Source organism: Macrobrachium rosenbergii, chromosome 7 (assembly GCF_040412425.1).
Source record: "Macrobrachium rosenbergii isolate ZJJX-2024 chromosome 7, ASM4041242v1, whole genome shotgun sequence".
NCBI lineage: Eukaryota > Metazoa > Arthropoda > Malacostraca > Decapoda > Palaemonidae > Macrobrachium > Macrobrachium rosenbergii.
The window spans coordinates 16,105,865-16,125,968 of NC_089747.1; the positions used below are offsets into that span (position 1 = coordinate 16,105,865).

Consider the following 20,104-nt stretch of genomic DNA (forward strand, 5'->3'; position numbering starts at 1 on the left):
CGACTACAAAAAATTTCAACCTTCAGTCAACTTTTCTCGACTGAAATGGTCGAAAAACGCAATTAAAGCTAAAACTCTTACATTCTAGTAATATTCAATCATGTACCTTCATTTTGCAACAAATTGGAAGTCTCTAGCACAATATTTCGATTTATGGTGAATTTTTGAAAAAACTTTTTCTTACGCCCAGTAGTGATAACTCGACCAAAATTTCAGAAATTCTTTCGTCATTTGTCGTAATTTTTGCACTGTTCTATATTAACCGTTACATAAAGTTTTATATATGAAAATGTGCGCAATTTCATGTACAATACAACAGAAAATAACTCATGGTTGTAGCTTTTATCAGTTTTGAAATATTTTCATATAAATCACGATAACTGCCAAAATTTCAACCTTCGGTCAACTTTAACTCAACCGAAATGGTAAAAAAATGCAATTGTAAGCTAAAACTCTTACATTCTAGTAATATTCAATCATTTACCTTCATTTTGCAACCAATTGGAAGTCTCTAGCACAATATTTCGATTTATGGTGAATTTTTGAAAAAAACTTTTTTCATACGTCCGCCAGAAATTCTTTAAATCACGTTGTAATGTTTACACTGTTTTATATTAGTCGTTACATAAGTTTTATATATGAAATGTGCGCAATTTCATGTAGAATACAACAAAAAATAACTCATAGTTTGTAGCTTTTATAAGTTTTGAAATATTTTCATATAAATCACGATAACTGCCAAAATTTCAAGCTTGGTCCTTTAACTCAACCGAAACGGTAAAAAAACGCAGTTATAAGCTAAAACTCTTACATTCTAGTAATATTCAATCATGTACCTTCATTTGCAACAAACTGGAAGTCTCTAGCACAATATTTCGATTTATGGTGAATTTCTGAAAAAAAAAAAAACTTTTCCGCTTACGTCTGCACCGCGGTAACTTCGGCGAACATCTCAGAAATTCTTTCGTCATGTTGTCGTAATGTTTGCATCATTTTACATTAGTCGTTACATAAACTTTTATATATGAAAATGTGCGCAATTTCATGTACAATACAACAGAAAATAATTCATGGTTGTAGCTTTTATCACTTTTGAAATATTTTCACATAAATCACGATAACTGCCAAAATTTCAACCTTCGGTCAACTTTAACTCGACCAGAAATGGTAAAAAAATGCAATTGTAAGCTAAAGCTCTTACATTCTAGTAATATTCAATCGTTTACCTTCATTTTGCAATAAATTGGAAGTCTCTAGCACAATATTTCGATTTATGGTGAATTTTTAAAAAAACATTTTCCTTACATCTGTTGCGGTAACTCGGCGAACATCTGAAATTCTTTCGTCTCGTTGTCGTAATATTTGCACCATTTTATATTAGTCGTTATATAAGTTTTATATATGAAAATGTGCACAATTTCATGTACAATACAACAGAAAATAACCCATGGTTGTAGCTTTTATCAGTTTTGAAATATTTTCATATAAATCATGATAAATAAAAAAATTTTACTTTGGTCAACTTTAACTCGACCGAAATGGTCAAAAACTGCAATTGTAAAGCTAAAACACTTACATCTAGTAATATTCAATCAATTAGCTTCATTTTTCAACAAGCGGGAAGTCTCTAGCACAATATTTCGATTTATGGTGAATTTTGAAAAAACATTTTTTACGTCCGCATTACAATTCATGCATCATTTTGTGATAATATTTTCTCTGTGTTGCTTTGATCGTTTTACAATTTGTTATATACAAAATCATCGCAATTTAGTGTGCAATACAACTAAAAAAATTAACTCATTAGCTTTAACGTTGTGCTTACAGCTGATTTGTATACAATTATATACGAGTTTTTTTTACGCTGTCATATATTCAATATTTATATATGATAATGATATTTTTCATTTCTGATGGTTGCTTACTAAACTTCAGGCAATGACAAAAAAGGAGCCAAAAATGAACTCTTAATCTTAAAAACTAAGCGTGCTGTGATTTTTTGAAAAAAACTTTTTTCGCTTGGCGCTAACTCATAATAGCTGGCATCGGAGACGTTTTTTTATAAATAGAGGCTCGGCATTTAAGGGTTAACAAACCTGTTGGTTGTATTAGCCTTTTATTGTCTGACACTATGGGTTCATCCAAGTCCTATTTGAAATAATGACAAACTCATTACAGTAATTCAAAAGGCCCAGAAATCTGCCAGTTGAACACTCCATATGTTGAAGAATTCAGAAGCACGGGACTCCTTCCTCAGTTCTTCGAGACCAGGAAGAGAGGCCTTGTTGAGCAGAACTACCATTTGGTTCAGAGATTTACCCAGAGTCCACCCACCAAAGGTTAAGGCTCCTATGTAAAGACCAAAGGTTTGTATTTGTGTAGGAACAAACTACAGATTTTTGAAGTAATTTATATTTTTCCTAACACACAAACCTGAAGGTCTTTACATTTATGGCCCACCTCAGCCACCCCTCATTCTGATACCTGGGCCAGAAGGCAAAGTGGAGTGCAGACCGACAAGTGGGCGGGGCTTCCCCCCCTACTGTCGGTAACTAGCTACCTTGTTTGAAAGTTAGCAGCCATTCCAGCTCACATTCGCAAGCAATACCCTATGTAAAGACCTTCAGGTTTGTATGTTAGGAAAAATACAATTTACTCTAAAAAATTTTAGATTTTCGTAGGCTTTAATCCGTAGATAGTTGTTTAGTTCATGGTTGTCTTATGTTTTAATGGTTACTAATCTTTATTGGTTTTTGTCAACAGATGAGTGACAAGAAGAGTCAGCTTACATTCTTGGTATCTTTGACTGATGCTGCATCAGATGGGAGTGGTTGTTCATCCTATAGGAACTCTATAGGATTAGAGCCGGTACCCTACTTCTGCACAAAGTTTAACCTTCAAAATGCAATTGTGTGCCTTTCACAGGTTTGTTATTCCAAAAATATTACCAGATACAGGGGTAGTTGGTGTACTATATTACCTTTTGCTATTTTTTTTCATGTAAAATTTAATTTTATAGCACTTAAGAGGTTTTTAAAAATGCACATATAGGTGTACTGGGTTACTGTATGTGTTTGCTTTTAGCTGCTTCTAAATTTATTATTGTTAATATATATCTTGATATCCTTGAAATATGTTACGTTCAGTACTTTTTATAAACCCAAATTACTCTTTTGTGTCTATAACCAAGGTTTGTACAGGAAATGTTCTTGGGTGTGATTAAGGCACTTAAAGGGAGTGCTTCTGGTCCATTTCTTGAAAATATATTGATTTTATGTTGATTTTTATGTTGTGGCAGGTAACCTTTTGAGAAGTGGAAACATTGGCTCAAAGTTCTAGTTGGATTGTTTTATACTCATTCAATCAGTTCAGTAGTGGTTTAGTAGTCTCTTCTGGTTGTTAATCATATTGGTGTTAATCATGTTGGTTTTAATAGCTGACAAAATTTTGGAATTTTCAATAGCGTCCTTCATACAGTAAAACTCATTATCAAGGACTTCCTTGATAATTTATAAGTTCTATGACCTTCCTAAATTCCAAACAGACATCTGCCAGAATCTCCTTATTAAGCATATCCATCTTGATGGGTTGAGCCAGGGCAGCTGGATTACTACCACATGGCAGATAATGAGTCTTGGGTAAAGGACTATTCGAAGGAACGAGAATATCAGGGAAGAAGGAGTCTCTGTTGGGGACCACCTCAACCTGCCTGGTTGGTGCCTGGGCCTTCTGGGTTCACTAAGAGCTCACTGGCTTGGTCCATTTCTGTCCCATTATTTTGGGGCAACTGGCCCAACTGATGACTTCATCTCCATTGATGAAGTCAGACAGGAAGATAATGGATTCCAATGTCTTGGCATGTTGCCAGAACATGGAATCTGCTTGGGTGTGGGAGGGAGTGCACTCTGTCAAAATTCTACCAGATGTATTTTCTTCCACCCACACTGAACTTTTGAACCCAAAGAGCTAGTTCAAATGGAGTCCCATCATCACTAGGCTCACTTCCAGGAGCATGTTGCATACTTTGCACATGTCTGGTAAATACCCAGATTCATCTTACTGCCTGCAAGGGTTATGTTTGTAGTGATTGGTATGTGCCATTCCCACTTGCAAGCAGTCGAATATGCAATTTGCAGTGGAGCAAGCAACCTTTTAGTCTTGCTTATTAGCACCCCTGTAGTGAAGTGGAAAAAAATTGTTAGATTTCGTAGGATGCAAGTCGAATATATCCATTGGATAAGTGGAATGTGCACTGGGATGAAATGGACCGACTTGGTTGCAAGTTGTGACTGTGATGACCAGCTAAGAGACAAATTCAGTGGGTTACTCTCTTTTAATATTATAATAATTATTGGTTTAACCCATTTTTTTATGATTAAACCAGAGTTATCATGGCAAGAGTCATTTAGTTTAATATATTAACAAATAAAGGCAAGAATTCTCTATATCCTTGTAAGGAAAGGGGTATTTAAACAGACAAGACATGCTGTCTTTGTTAGTCTTGTCATTATGATATAGTTATTGGATTAATGATAATATAATTATTTGTTGTTACCCTTTAAATTATAACAAAAGAAATGCAAGAAAGAATTTTCAATATCCTACCAAGAAAAGGGCCTTAAAGGCAAACAGATATGCTGCCTCTATCTCTATCAGAATTTTAATATTGATACAGTATACTTATTGGGTTTTATCCTCTATCAGAATTTTAATGATGATACAGTATACGTATTGGGTTTTATTCCCTTTAAATAAAATTACAGTAAACTACAGTATTGCAAGATTCAGTTAGTTTAATAACTGCATGAACACATACAGGAAAGAATTTCCTATATTCCCACTAAGAAAAGGAGTATGTAAGCAGAAAGATATGCTGTCTGTATGTGTATCAACATTTTAATGATGATACAATTATTGGATGTTACCCCTTTTTGCAAAATTAATTTAGTTTAATATAGTGGTTTAACAAATACTTGATGAATTTTCTATGTCGCATTTGGTTGTTACCCTTTTTCAATAAAATTTAAGTTATTAATTTAAAATTTAATTAGATTAATATATTAACAAATACAGGAAAGACGTTTTGGAATCTTGCTAAGAAAAAGAGGTATTTAAACAGACAGATATACTCTCTCTGTCTTGATCAAGACATCGTAAGAGAGTCACTCAAATAGGGGTTCATGAAGATGAACACTTGTAACGTGAACCCTGACATGTGGAGGATTATGAATTAAGAGTAGATCTGCATGATCAATAGAGTGAACATTAAATCATGTATGAAAAAACACCATTATTAAAGTTAACCCAAACTATATGCTGTGGGTAATGAAATACTTTGGTATAATGAATTTTGTAAGAGCACTTCCCATTTTTTGAAATATAGGGAGCTGAGAAATAATTGTTTGCGCACAATCAGTAAGGTAAACAAACGGCAATCCATGCTTTGGGGATGGCTGTAGACTGAACAAAATTTGCATATTGACATGATGTAAGGGAAATTATCTGGAAATATTGTTATGTAGGACTTGACCATGTATTTAACTTTCCTCAGTTGAAAGTTGCAACATGCCGGCAACTTTCTTCAGTTGAAAGTTGCAACAAGTCAGCAACAAAACAATTAACAAAAAAATCTTAGAGATGAACAGTGCATTTACATTATAAAGATTTGAAGAGTGATGTCAGGGCCTGACCAACCTGTGCCGCTGTTGCCACATCTGCAGAAGTAGGGTCAATTGCAATCTTCCAGGTAGTTGCTGTATGCAGTGATGATCCTCTCTGCCTTGAGGCCATTTGTACTCCATCACTGCGCCAACAATGGCACTATACTGGCCTAAACCAGCTATGAGAGGATTCTTAATTTTAGAAGGTCTGTCTCATGGAGCTGTAGTGGAACCATAAGGGGTAATTCTTTTTGAGGATGAACCAGCAGCTACCAAAAATAGGTTTTTCCTGCTTCAACTTTCTTTTAGGACTATAGTTGATAAAACTTTGCCAGTGGAACAGAATTTGGATTCTTACAATAAACATTTCTATTTTTTGTACCAACAGCTGTTAAGGTATTTATTTTGAGGACAATATGTATCACTTGCTAGTTATTGCCTACTTGAAATAACTCGGTATTAAGAGGAAATCTTAAGGAAGGTGTAATTTTGAGATAGATTTAAAGTATTCAAGTCTGTATAAAGTATTTTTTGAGGTTGGAAGTACTGTACAAACCTATGTGATGCTATCATGAATAATGTATGTGATTTCTTTTCCATTGCAACATTTATTTTCTATTTTATTTGTTCATCCAGGAACTACAGGGCATGGGACTGAATTGTAACTTCATAGATACAGCAAGTCAAAAATTAAATCTCATATCCCTTGTAAATGCTTGCTGGGAAATGACGCAGTTGTATCGATCATCTGTCCGTGACAGTAATTCTCTGCTGGATCAGAGAAGAAGAGATGCTTCAGATATTAATCATTTTCAGGTATTTGCAACATTTTTTACTGTGATTAAGAGAAGTAATGGTAAATGGTTTATTCGCTCAGGTGAATGAGTAAATCAGTGTAGGATGAAAGTATGCTGTTTAAAATATTAGAATTACTAAAGAATTTAATTGATTTTAAACAAGAAGATGAAAAAAATATTATTCTGTTTAAGGCAATAAGAGAGTTTTATGAATATTTAGGATATGGTTATTACCGGTAATTCTTTTGAGAAGTATTGGATCATCATCACCACTGTATTTTTTGAGAGGGAGGCTGTGTTAGTCATGAAAGCTTTATACTCATATCTTGCACCTTTTGCATGAATTCTCATGTAATCCACGTCCTCATTAACACATTTTATTCATGTTATTCTAGACCTTCCAGCAAGTTTGCTGCCATGCAATTTCCTATGTGCACCAGTTATCTGTAGGTCCTTCACCTTTCTCATCATTTGCTGTATATGCATTAAAATTCAAGAAGATATCATTTGAATACACTATTAGTTTGATCTAAGTAAAAACTGAAGATGAATATGGTGTCTTTTAACCAAGAATGCAGAATAAACTATCCTGCCCATAGACATCAAATATTGTTAGGTGTGAAATATTATTTAACATTAAAGCAGAGTTAGAAATTTGAATAATCATTCAAATCGACGTAATACATTACAAACATAGTTCTTGGCCAACAGTTATAGTTCCATATAACAAAATACAAATTACACCATGGAGAGCCTTAAGTGTCTCATTTTCTAGTTATTCATGATGCCATGGAAATTCAAAATATTAGTGTTTTTATTTTTGATCTTTTGATGTTACTTGTTTGTGGTGGTGTAGTTATTTAATTTTTATAATTTGTCAGTACACTGCAAGTCTAAATTTAACACCAGTTTCACGGAAACCATGGAATTGCTATTAAAATATGACAACCATTTCTTTCAAGTCTTGGGATTCTGACTTTCTTCTTCATTTTCAGGTCACCAGCTGTGTTCCTTTTTTTATAAGTTTACTTAATCTTCACAAAGAAATGACCTTTGTTAATGGGAAGATCATGAGTCTGGAAACATACTTCTGTTTAATTTTCTTTTGACTGCTTACAGAATAATGTTAGAGAGCTACGAACCTCTGTGGAAGAGAAGGAGAGACTAGTGTGTGATGCCCAGGAGAGAGAGAGACAAGCTCTATCCATAAATAAATCTCTCAGCTCAAAAATTAAGTCAGAGAAAGATGAGGTAAATTGTTTGAGTTCCAGTTGTTGCTTTTTACGTTTATGGAATTATGCTGTGGATCTGTTATGCACAGTGAAATTGTTACTTTTGTTTACAGTATTTAATTCTTTCTTAAATTGAATGCAGGATTAGTCAATAAAACATGTTTTAAATTGCCTTAGATTTTCAAGTTATGACGTTTGGACATACAAAAATTGAAGCAATATCAACTGCAGTGGTGAAATTTCCTTTTTGTGTTGTTAGAAAGAATAGTTAGATATACAAACACAGCTTTGGTTGAAGTTTACAGAACTTATGTAAAAATCTACTTATAGTATTTGGTACCACAAAGCAAAGACCATGAATCTCATTTGTTACGTCCAAGTTTCTTCTGTTCTTCTGGTCATTCCAAAATTTTTGTTATTTATATCTCAATTTTTTCCATGTCTTTCTTGTATAACCTCATTCCATTGAGATCTTGTTTTTATTCAGGTTCGAAGATTGAATAGTGTGTTGCAGCAACGGGAAGCACACCATCAACATGAGCTTCGTAAAAAGGAAGTAAGTACTGCTCATGAATTTTCAAAACTGAAACTGTGTTATTGCCATCTCACTGAATTTCTGGAGTTCAAGCTTAATTCTCTCTCTCTCTCTCTCTCTCTCTCTCTCTCTCTCTCTCTCTCTCTCTCTCTCTCTCTCTCTCTTGCTCTCTCTCTCCTAGCCTAAGCAAAGCCTAGGTCAATTCAGTTAGCCGTGACCAAGTCATAACAACTAATATATATAAACTATAAATGGTAATTACTTACACAAAAACAGATCAAACATTAAAAATGTTGAAAATGTTAAGGAAAGATTAATATTTAGTAAAGAATGTAAATGTTAAATTCACTAGACATCTGACACATTATGAGTTGCCTGTCTTAGTACAGTAGCTTTGGGAATCTTGTATGTCTTAAATGCAGGTATATCCAGTGTATGGAATTCATTAAAAACCATTCCATATGTAAAAAGTACTCATTATAAAAATGTAATAATTTATAAATGAAAAAGCTAAATGTTTTACTCTGTTGACTCTTGAATCTTTATCATCTGCTGGTGCAGACTGTGCATATCTTAGGTTTGCTTGGAACATTTTTTCATGGAAAACTTTAAATAAAGTTGGAAAACTGTATGGGATGATTAAATAAACTAGCTGAATGCAGTGTCATATGAATAGGCATATGTGATCATTAAAAAGAACAGCATTAATTAGCAGAATAAGTCTTGAAATACCTTACTCTGATGATTCTTGAATTTAGCCCAAAACAAAAGCACCTTAGGCCTTGAGCAATGAAAGGTGTTCATTTACTTTATTTCAGACAAAGTCTCAACTATAGTTGGTGCCAGTTGATCTGTCATCGGAATATTCTCTTCATTAATGATTTGTCATAGGAACACTGCTCATGGTATCGGCTTCGGCTGCTGATTGGCTTAATAAGATCTTATTCAAATGTAAACAAGTAGACTTTGAATTCCTACCAAAGCACTTATTTATATGGAAGACACAGAGTTATACACAGAAAGTGCAGAAATAACTTTGATGACAAATAAGTGCTTTTGAGTTACTACTGATATACCCGGGCCATGATGCTACGGTATACGCTGTAAAAACTAAGTACCAGTAAGAAATACTGGTAAACATATATGAAAAACCAGGGAAGGAGAAGGGCCATGGGAAATTATCCACCTTGTCTTGTCTTTTGATTCAGAGCTTCAGCTAAAATTGAACTGTTATTGCTTTTATCCCAGTGTGGCAATCTGCACTAGTCTGATGTAAAATTTCTTGTTTTTAATAAACAATATATATGCAAGCATCCTTTAAAATGTAAAAAATGATTGCAAATAGGCCAAATGATTTGCCTGCATATTTTGTTAGTAGCATTTGTTATAGGATGTTTATAACTGGCATACACATAATGACACCCGTAATACAGACATGTCATTGTTTAGGTTTGTTATGATTTCATAGAAGTATCCATCCCATTCGTACTACCAGAGTCTATCATGCATACATGTTTCAATTCTTCCTAAAATTTTCTTTAATTGATAAGTCATTCATCAAGTTGTGAATAAAATTGTAAAAATTATATGACTGGCTCAATCAGAACTCAGAAAATTCATTTCTAGTCCAAATGGTGCGTAAGTTATTGTCTTTCTTTTATGCGGATCTCAGTATTAACTTTCAACATGTTGCTTGTTTTATGAAATGACGTAGAAATCATGTCATACAAATAAAACAGGTTAGACCATCAAGTGCACTGGAAAGGGAGGGTTATGCTACAGCTGCTTTATAAAATTCTGGTTGGAGAACATTAGAGAACTGGCTATTTACAAAGCCAGGCTGTGTTTTATGGAAACCCTGAGTTTATCGTTGTATAAGATATTGTGAAAAGATTTATTTAAAATGAAAAAGATGTACTGTATTATCTTTGTGCTTATACTATATGGGCCAATGAAGCTAAGCATTCAAAATGCTTTCCCAGTGATGCTGAAAGAAGCACCTCATTTATAACAGTCTTTGAAATGCCTTTCTTCCTTTTCTAACATTCGACAATTTATTGGCTACCAGCCCAGAAAACTTTATAACCGCTCCGAGTTTGAATATCAGTTTATTATTTTGTTGACAGATAGACATTCATGAGTGGGCAAAGCTGGTGTGAGGTAAAATCAGCATAGGCCTACATATAAGAATGCATTCCCCTTTCTCTGTTACTAAATGCAGCAAAAGCTTAACGTCATTGAAAGGTATTTGTTAATAACAATTTATTTTCGGGATCACATTTGGAGATCTGTTTTTCTGTGGTGGCTTATGAAACTTATTAAAGTTAACATTTTTATATTAAAAGTAATGAGCTTTGAATTAATCACATTTGAAAAAAATTCTAAGCTTAGTCCTGTAATTTGATGCTTTAAGACAATGGGATCGTATTATTTCTCTCTCTCACACACACACACACACACACACACACACACACACACACACACACACACACACACACACACACACACACACACACACACTCTCTCTCTCTCTCTCTCTCTCTCTCTCTCTCTCTCTCTCTCTCTCTCTCTCTCTCTCTCTCTCTCTCTCTCTCTCGTTTCTCAAGTACTGTATTCTCTCTATTATCTCTCTCTGTCCTTCCTCTACCATTTTCTTTTCTTCTTCTGTCTGTGGGCAGCACATCCCATAGAGTTGACATGACCAGATGTCAGTGAATGTTAATTTTTCAAGGACGTGAGTTGAAACAAAGTATAGGCTTTATAGTCATGTCAACTGAGAGTTAGCAAATTTCTGTACATCACAAGCTGAGCATTAGTTATCAATATTTTATTTTTGATAAACATATTAGCTGCTGATAATGAAGACTGCTTTGTGGTAAGGAGTGTTATAATTCTGTTCTTTGTGTTGTGTGCTGCATTTCAGCATTTTAGAAATAAAATATTTTATAGTAATGTAATCAAATTAGAAGTTAGTATTGTATGAGTACAGTTTTTTTATCCCAATAATAGAATTGTTATAATTACAGACTGAAAATAATCGTCTTCGAGAACGTCTTCATAGATTAGTATCTGGGGAAAGGCTGTCTGAGACTCGTCCTGTTGGTATTACAGTCTCAAATACACTAACCAGGTCAAATCGTTCACGAGCAACATGGAAAACAGAGGCCTCAGGTGCTCGGTAAGAATCTGGTTTTAAAACTTGAATACTTTGTAAAGAAAGTATATATTATTTGCAGTATTTATAGTTTTCTTTAAAATGTGCCACATAGTCTTAGAGAATTTAATAAAAAAATGTTTCCTTAATCATGAATAGACATATTTGCAAAAACTAGCTACCTGTAGAATTATGACAGGGAACTTCTTACTTATCTACTTTATCTTGGCTTATTCTTATGTAATTCATATATAAATGTGAAGCCTATGGTACAAGATCGTGTTTGCTTGCATAGCCTAGTTCATGTTCAGATACCAATATCTTTTGTAGGCATGAAGAAGAGATGCACCGCAAAGTGTTGGGTCAGTATGAAACTTGGGTTGGCCAATTGAGCGACGAAAATGAACAGTTGAAAGGATGTCTGTCAGCAGTTACTTCGCACATATCAAAGATTGTAAATAGGTTTGCTAAAGTAGGTATATAAGTACATTATCAGGTCCTCAAGTTGTTACGTTGTGAATTGTTTACTCTCACTGATCAAGAGATATGGCAATTATTGCAAGTTTTTAGAATAGCATCAGTATGTTGCTTTACTTCAGGTGGATGAATGTCCAAAGGGGTGACTTAGTTTAGCTATTGGCATGCTAAACGAACCTAATGATTAACGCTATGGCTTCCACAAAAAAATTTAACTTTTTAGGGCTTTCCAGTTTTTATAATAAGAGGTAAGGGGTTATAAATCAGTGTACTAAAAAAAACTTTTTTCCTGAATATGCCCTGCTGAAATGGGGGTTGCTTGTAATATACCAGGTTTCTTGTAAGCCGTCAAATATGGTAATTTATTTCTTTAACTTGCACTGTTGGTAATTGCTCCACTTCACTTATAACTGAGATCATCTCGGCTAATTTGAAACGTGGTTAGGAACCTTTTTTTTTTTTTGTGAATTTAATCATTAGTTGTTTTTTTTGCCAAGCTTGATCTCCATTCAATGTAGTGTATGGCAGGTTGACTTGATTTTTACATGAAATGTCTGGAAATTTGACCAAGAGCAGACACCTACTCTCACTTTGTTCATCTTATCTTATTGAGTTGATTTCTTTTGAGAAGCCACTTTGAAACTACTCAGTAATAAAGAGGGTAATACCCCAAAAAATTATAGATAGTTCTTTTGAACAGTAAACCTGAAAGTTAGAACACATTTTTTTATTTTTTCATCACAGTCCCACTAATCATATATGGTAACGTTTATTGTCTTTTGAATGTCTCTAGACACAGACAAAAAGAGGAAAGTAGTCTCATGATATATGCACCACTTAGTGGTGCAGTTACCCTTCAGTCGGTTTCCTTACTTTCATGGATCAGCAGCACTGTTAACAGCTCTGTCTAGAATTCCATGGTTGTTTTCACAATGCTTGAGTATTTTCTGTGTTGTTCTAACCATTCTTTCCTTTATTCATGAGCTAATTCATCTTTCTACTTCAGTCTTTTTCTCATCTTTCCTTGAGAAGGTATTTTTCAGTAGATGATGTCTACCACTTGATTACCATCTTATGATGAGTAGTTTTATAGTTATTCATTTATCTTGCAAAATATATCCTTGCACTCATTAGGGATATTCCAGTGTTTGCAAATTACATTAAATTTTACTCAAATCTCATTGTTGATTCATAGGGTTAGATGCTTTCCAGTAACTGACTAACAAGTGGTTATCTTGTTCTTGCTCATGCTAATCTCAAACATTAGCTTTCTTTTACTGAACTTACACTATATTTTTCAATAGTGTTCAGTATTATGTACTGCTTTGGACGTTTTCTCGTTTTGGTCACTCATTCTTAGCATTAAAAGTCTTTTTCTCATTAAGTGGCACAGTAGTATTTGTTGTTAATGTATTTTTCTTGTTATATGTTATTATTGCATTACCTTTTGTATGTTTATGTCAGCCTGATATGTCTGTGTTATCCAGTTTTGTATCTTTTTATGTCTTTTGAATTTCCTGTATTCTTGTTGCTTTGCCACAACAAATGTGTAAAATTTTCAAGGTATGGCCCATCATGCTTTCATGCCCTTTTTTTGACTGGGCCAAGCTACTCTTGAATAGCGCATTGCTGCAGGTAGGTGAGCCTGCCCAACCTCATTTGTTAGACATTCTATGGTTGACTGCATTACCACTGGTCATTCTTCTTTGAGAAGAAGGTACACAAGTCAAGATGGTCTAGCAGTGTGGCTGCAGACTTGCCTACCTCTTTAGAGACTTCTTCAGAAGTGGTTTCTATGAATAAAAAGCTGCTCGCAGTCCTGGACTGACCACTAGCATACCACCACTTGAGCTAAGCCTTGTATCCCTGTGGTTGAGACTGACCTTAACCAAGCTCTACACAGTGACTTCAGCAGGTGTAATGACCATAACCATTTTTCTCCTATATCAAGGCATCTAAGGAGATGAGCAGCACAGAATCTTGGCCTCCTCTATTGGATTTTTAGCATTGACCTGATGACCACCCTTACAGAAACCCAAAAAAAGTAGGTGTCATTCTCAGAACTTTGGTCCAGCACAGCATGGGACAACCTAGCCATTGTTGTTTTCTATTTGTTCTTGGACAGTGCCACATTGTAGTTAGTTTTTTTGACAAAAGAATATGCATAAAAATAAATATAATTAACAGTAATAAGGCATACATTTGTCAATTATAACTTTAAGTACAATATATGCATTGTAGAGGTTATTATACTTATATGTTTATAACATCATGAACAAACTGACACAGTAGCATGTAAGGGATATGATAAACCAATGGCCTCTCCTTGCATGCTTTGTGGAATAGTGAAAATGACAATAACAGATTTAAACAGATAAAACCCATTGTTGGATTGTGCTGTTCCTCATTCCAAAAAGAGCACAGAATTGAAGGAATATCTCATCTTTGAACTAGATTTACTCATTAGACCCAAGGGTAATTGATGAATATTCCCAAAATCCGAGAGACATTGGAGGTTCTGTCTTATCCAGCTTCATCCACTCCATCTGTAGTCACATTCTAGCTGATGGAGATTTGATACAATGGATGTTTTGTCTGTGGATTCCTAATGGTGACCTGGCAGAAAATAGTATTTTGACCCACTAGTTCACTGCTGACAGAGGGAACCAGGTTGGTGGAGGCTATCACCTAAGCCAGAATGATGGTGGTGTTACCTGGTTGGGCATCCATCCTACACATTAGGATGGTGGCTTATCATCTGGTTAATGCAGGTTTGAAGATGAGGGACATGGTGAGGAAGGAGCTCTTTGACCCTTCTTCAGAGGTATAAGACCTGAAGGTTTCAGATATACTGGACCCAATCCTGTTTGCAGAGAGCATGGTTAAAGATCTCCTAGACGAGCTGACCTGTACAGCTAAGAGGATGACAATTATCAACATGAATAACATCTCGTCCTCTTTCAAGTAGCAGTGCTCCCAGCAGGAGCAGTCAGTGGCTAAGGGTATCTTGACTTTAGAATTGCAAGCAGATTGGACTACCCATTATGCATCTGGGGTTCATATCCTTATGTACCCTACAGATTGACGTAAGCGAGGAGGCAGCAACACTCCATTATTCCGAAAGACTGATGTTCTTGCTAAGGAGGGAGGACAGTATTCCTCGAGTGAAATTGGCTTTGGCAATGATTGCTAATCTCTAAAAGCTTTGGAGGTCATGGCACCCAATAGGAGCAGAGCTGGGATGTTAGAAATCAGTAGAGTAGGCTATCACCTTCCCTTTCTAAAGGTAAGCATCCCATTCTGTTCTCATCTCGTCCCATCCCTAGTCACACAGAATTGTGATCAAAAAGTGATTCCAGCCATTGAACAATGAGGTGAAGTTGAAGTTGCTCCACTGTTCCAGAATAAGTTTTTAGTGTTGAAAAAGAGGTAGAGCTTGTTCTTGAATTCATCTCAAAATGCTAAACAGTTTGTGTAACAAACCTCCTTCAAGCTGGAGACATTAAAGTTGATGTGGCGACATCATGACGGGGATTTGCTTGTATCCATGTACCTCAGGGAGGCAACTTATATGTACTAGGTCACCTGTCTAAGGATTTACACTAGTCTTCAATTTATTTTCTGGACTGTGTGGCATATAAAAATGGTTTGGATATATTCAACAGCTCAGCCCTTACACCCAAATTACAGTTTGGGCTTCTACATGATTGTTAGAGTTTTAATGAAACCTAAGTTGTTATTCGTATAACACAAAAAGAGTTTTTCGTAAAGATCTATTAATCATATAGTTCCCTCTTCATAGCCCCAGTGATTTTACTGCCACATTTCCAGGTAATATAAAAAGAGGAATGTGATTAGTGGTTACCTATGCTTCCAGATGTTGCTTGCATGGTGAAAATACTCATTCTTTTTCCAGTTACACAAAATATTGTTGACTATCAAGCCATTAGAAGACCACAAATATGGCCATGTATGTGAACATACTTGTGACTGATGGATTTATATGGAAAAATGAGTTTAGTCTTAAAACTCTGCATTCTAATTGCCTGAGGTCTCTTATTAGCCCTTTTCATATAACTTTTATAATTGGAAACTGTTGTCTGTTGTATGCAGTCATGGCACTTTTGAGCCTTGTTTCGAAGCTAGTTTTGCTATGGTCTTACTATAACATCCTTTCAACATGCTTTTTGGCGCTATGAGTGGTCATTCTGACAGTTGGGAAGGTATTGGACATGGTAGTTCTATCATGTAACCTAGCTGTTTTCATGAGACAAGTAGTCAAGGAAATATTAGTATCCAAGCAAGTAATTACAAGGCTTCTAAAAGTGGAATTTGGAAAACATTTAAAGAATGTAATTTATGTAATCTTCTGCAGGTAAACTTTTGAGATCAGGCTCACTAATTACTTGTTAGGAAAATGTGATTTACTGCTTCAGTATATGTACTGAATGAAATGAGAATGCCTGTTTGAGGAAGGATTGACTCATCTACCTGGTATTCCTGATTTAAATTTTGCTATTAGAAGTTTATGACTTGGTCTTTCCACTTAGACCAAGCAACATGACTTATGTAAAGTTACTCATTTGTAACCTGTGAAACAATTTCAAATATTTTTTTATTTCATCCTTGTAGGAAAACAATGCTCTCCAATTATTATGATTTTTTATTTTTTGCTGGATAGGTCTTTCATTTATAACTCAACTTCTTGCAGTCTTTTGACATCATGGTCAGTGTAATTGGCAACAGCTGAGTGCTTGTGAACATCTGATAACTATTTAGGAACCCATGATTTGTGTGAAATTAGTCTTTTACTTGTTTGTTACTCTTCCATTTTCATTTCTACAGCATTGGTGCAGCGTCTCAATGATGTCACCAGTGCTACTATCCCTTTTGCACTTCAGGTATGATGCTCTTAAAACAAAAAATGAAACAGACTGCTGCATAGCTTTTGTCATTTGGTACCTTGCTCTGCAGTGCCTTCTTCCATAGGCAGTAGTAGTTTGCAGTTCCACTTTTGCTATGTTTTTGGTATTTTAATATGTTTATAATTTTTCCCATTTTTTCTCTATTTTCTGTTTTTTACGGGCATTATATTCTGTTGAAGCTTGCTATCAAGTCAGGCCTTTTTGCTTGTTTTGTAAGGTGGTTTGCACATCCTGAATAATAATCTTTCAGGTAATCTGGTTATTTTTATCATGGGTCAGAGTGAAACAATGCCTTGTGTAAGTGTTCCCATGAAATTTTGTCTGCTATGATAGTATGTTTTATTGACATAAAAATAATTAATTTTACAGTGATATAGAAGTAATTACTTACATGGAAAGAGCAAATCCTCATTAACTGAAAATTTTATTTGGTTTTAGATTACACTAGCTGACCAACCCAGCGCTGCCCGGGATAACTCTGAATGACAACCGTTAATCTCTTGCTCTCTCTCTCTCTCTGTCACCCCCCTTCCCAACCCCCACCCCTTTTGGTGCCATTGATGTCTTACCCCTACAGTATTCTTTTCCCGACAGTAAGTCATATGTATACCGGAATTAGGTATGATAGTTTCACAAAGTTACTAAGTCTACGAGCATAACCATCCCTGTTTCAGGGAAGCCCTTCCCACCCCCACCCCCTTTTGTGCTAGCAATTTCTTACCCCCACAGTGCTGATTGAGAGATAGTAAGTCATATGTATACCAAGTTTGGTTGAAATTGCTCGGTGCATTTCAAGAGTTATGCTGGCGCGGACACGCGCACACATTAATTTTTATATATATAGATTATAATTATCATTACATATACCCTTCATTTCACTGTAAATGTTTTCATTTACAGTGCTATTTTCATTCTTTGCTACTGTATTTATTACAGTAGGATCTCTATCATACATGTATTGCAAGGCCTCCCATATTGGTTTTAGACATTAGTAAGTTTTAGATATATCTAAGGAGCCATGTCTTTAAGGGAATGCCTTCATTATATTTGATTATGTGTATCATTTAAAATTTTTTTCCAGAATGAGAATTGCTTGAATTTTGATGGAGATATTAACTCGTCAATGTACAGCTCTGATTCTCTGGAGAACCCTGTATTCATGCTCGAGTTTCCTGCTGTTAGAGAACAAGTACAACAAACCTTAGAAGAATATATGAAAGTCATCACACAGTTGATAGAGAATAAAAGTAAGTACTTTTAAAATAAAGGAGCAATGTTAGTGTAAGCAATCTTCATATCTCTTTTACCACTGAGTTATTCCCAGCAAAATCGTGGTCTCTCTCTCTCTCTCTCTCTCTCTCTCTCTCTCTCTCTCTCTCTCTCTCTCTCTCTCTCTCTCTCTCTCTCTCTCTCATTGTTAATGATAGTGCTTAAATGGCTCTCTTTTAAATTCTGTTATTTATTAATAGTCATTGATTGCCTTTTCTACCAAGTCAGCAAGACGTTAATAATTTGGTAAATTTAGTGATTTTATTCCCGTTATTATCAAGATAGTCATTCTTGTTATATAAACAAGAGGCCTTAAAAATTGTTGTTAGATAAGTGATCCTTTAAAACCAGCTGCAATGATGGATCAGTAAGCTAGAAAGGTGTATTAAGAGAAGATTAGTGAAGCCAAACCAAGTTGCAAGAGTGTGGAGCAAGATTTAGGAAGAATGCAGCCAGAATCATGGTACAATAAAGATTCATGAAGCAGAAGGTGGGATTGATCCTAATATTATTCATAAAACTTTATTCTCATATAAACAAAGTCTTCAAGATATAGTGTAATTGTCATACTAAGATTCATGTGTGTACAGAATTGCAGATCATACTAGATTTATGTAAAATCTTGCTTTCTTATTAAGCAATTTCTTTGTACTGTATTTCCCAATCCTGTTTAACATGTTGGTTTTTTATTTGTTCTTTTAGTCTGTCATTTATTTCCAACTTGAGAGAACCTGAGACTGGATAATATATTTATATTTAAAAGAGTCAGTGTCATTAATCCTTTCTCCCATCTAATGTTGTTACATCCCTTTGTACATACTCTTAATTGTTTTTCTCAGATTGATTTTGAGTCCCATCTCTTTCAATATATGATGCATTCTTGTAAGCAGGCTTGCAAATCATGTGGAGTTATACTGATTAAAGCAGTATCACCTGCACATTTTAAATCAGTCAACTTTCAGTTATTAATCCAGTCTAAATCTTCTCTTTCATCTTCGATCATTATTTTATTTCTATTTGCAGTAATAGTGAGGTGCTACAATGGAATGTTTTTTTACCTCTATTTGTCCTGACAGACAAACATGTTGAAATAACATTCCATTTTAGAACCCCACTCTTACTGCAAATTCACTCTGCAATACCTTAGCAAAATTAATTTTGCATGTACCTTGTTCATGGACAGTTTCAGTTAGTTGTAGATATTTAATGGGAATACCATAGTGACACAAAGCTTTCCATAATATTGGTCTGTGAATGCTGTGAAATACACTGCCACAGCAGATATTTTATATGGGCAATGACGACCTTTTCTGAAACCAGTTTGTTCATCTATGAGTATACAAGAGTACTTATTCATATTAATAAACTGCAGAAACTGAGGTCTCTGTAAGAAATGTGCTTCCATACACAAAAGAGACTGGGGCACTCCGAATGAAAATTGAAGAGTTTTGAAAAATTGTGACTAATAAATACTGAGATACATGACCAGAGTTTGCTGGAAAGTTCATATTACAAATGAGAAAATAAGATGGATGTGGATGTAGTAGTTTGAATATTGAAAATAGATTGTGATAGTTTCAACATGTGATGAAAAAGGGAAGTGTTTAATCACTGAATTGGCAGATATTGATAATGAAGGACAAAGAACAGTGAGAATGCCCAGAGGATCGTGGAATGGTCATAAATGTTAACTTGAACTGCAGGATATGTGAATTCGGGCAGAAAGTATGCAAGATTGAAGTATGTTATACATAGAACTCATCAGATAGATACAGTATTGCAAAACCTGGTAAAATTTGAATGATAGTGTAAACCTTTTACTCTGGCTTTCAAACTATATGTATAGTTAGAGCTTCATTTCTGTTCTAGTATGTATTGTTATTTCTTGTGGAAAATGATTTGTTTCTTTATAAGCAGTTGTTACTTTTTTTTCTTGTTTGGTCACTGTAGTAATGAAAGCCAGTTAAAATACTTTTGATTAAAAAAAATGTTGGCTAGTCTAAATAATCCATTGTGATAGCTGTAAAACGTATTCCAAATAATCCATTGTGATAG

The 20,104-nt window shown here is 34.8% G+C and overlaps 1 protein-coding gene across 4 annotated transcripts in view; it reads left to right on the forward strand.

The window, feature by feature from the left end:
- The window catches only part of LOC136840170 (afadin- and alpha-actinin-binding protein B-like), a 422,145-nt gene that overhangs the window by 379,025 nt on the left and 23,016 nt on the right, over nt 1–20,104 (forward strand). For all 4 annotated transcript variants that reach the window (XM_067106638.1, XM_067106637.1, XM_067106640.1 and 1 more), the window contains exons 2-8: nt 2,764–2,925; nt 6,297–6,476; nt 7,577–7,708; nt 8,177–8,245; nt 11,251–11,402; nt 11,709–11,850; nt 17,862–18,027. In XM_067106638.1, coding sequence (XP_066962739.1) covers nt 2,764–2,925; nt 6,297–6,476; nt 7,577–7,708; nt 8,177–8,245; nt 11,251–11,402; nt 11,709–11,850; nt 17,862–18,027 — 1,003 coding nt within the window. The remainder of the gene's footprint in view (nt 1–2,763; nt 2,926–6,296; nt 6,477–7,576; nt 7,709–8,176; nt 8,246–11,250; nt 11,403–11,708; nt 11,851–17,861; nt 18,028–20,104) is intronic.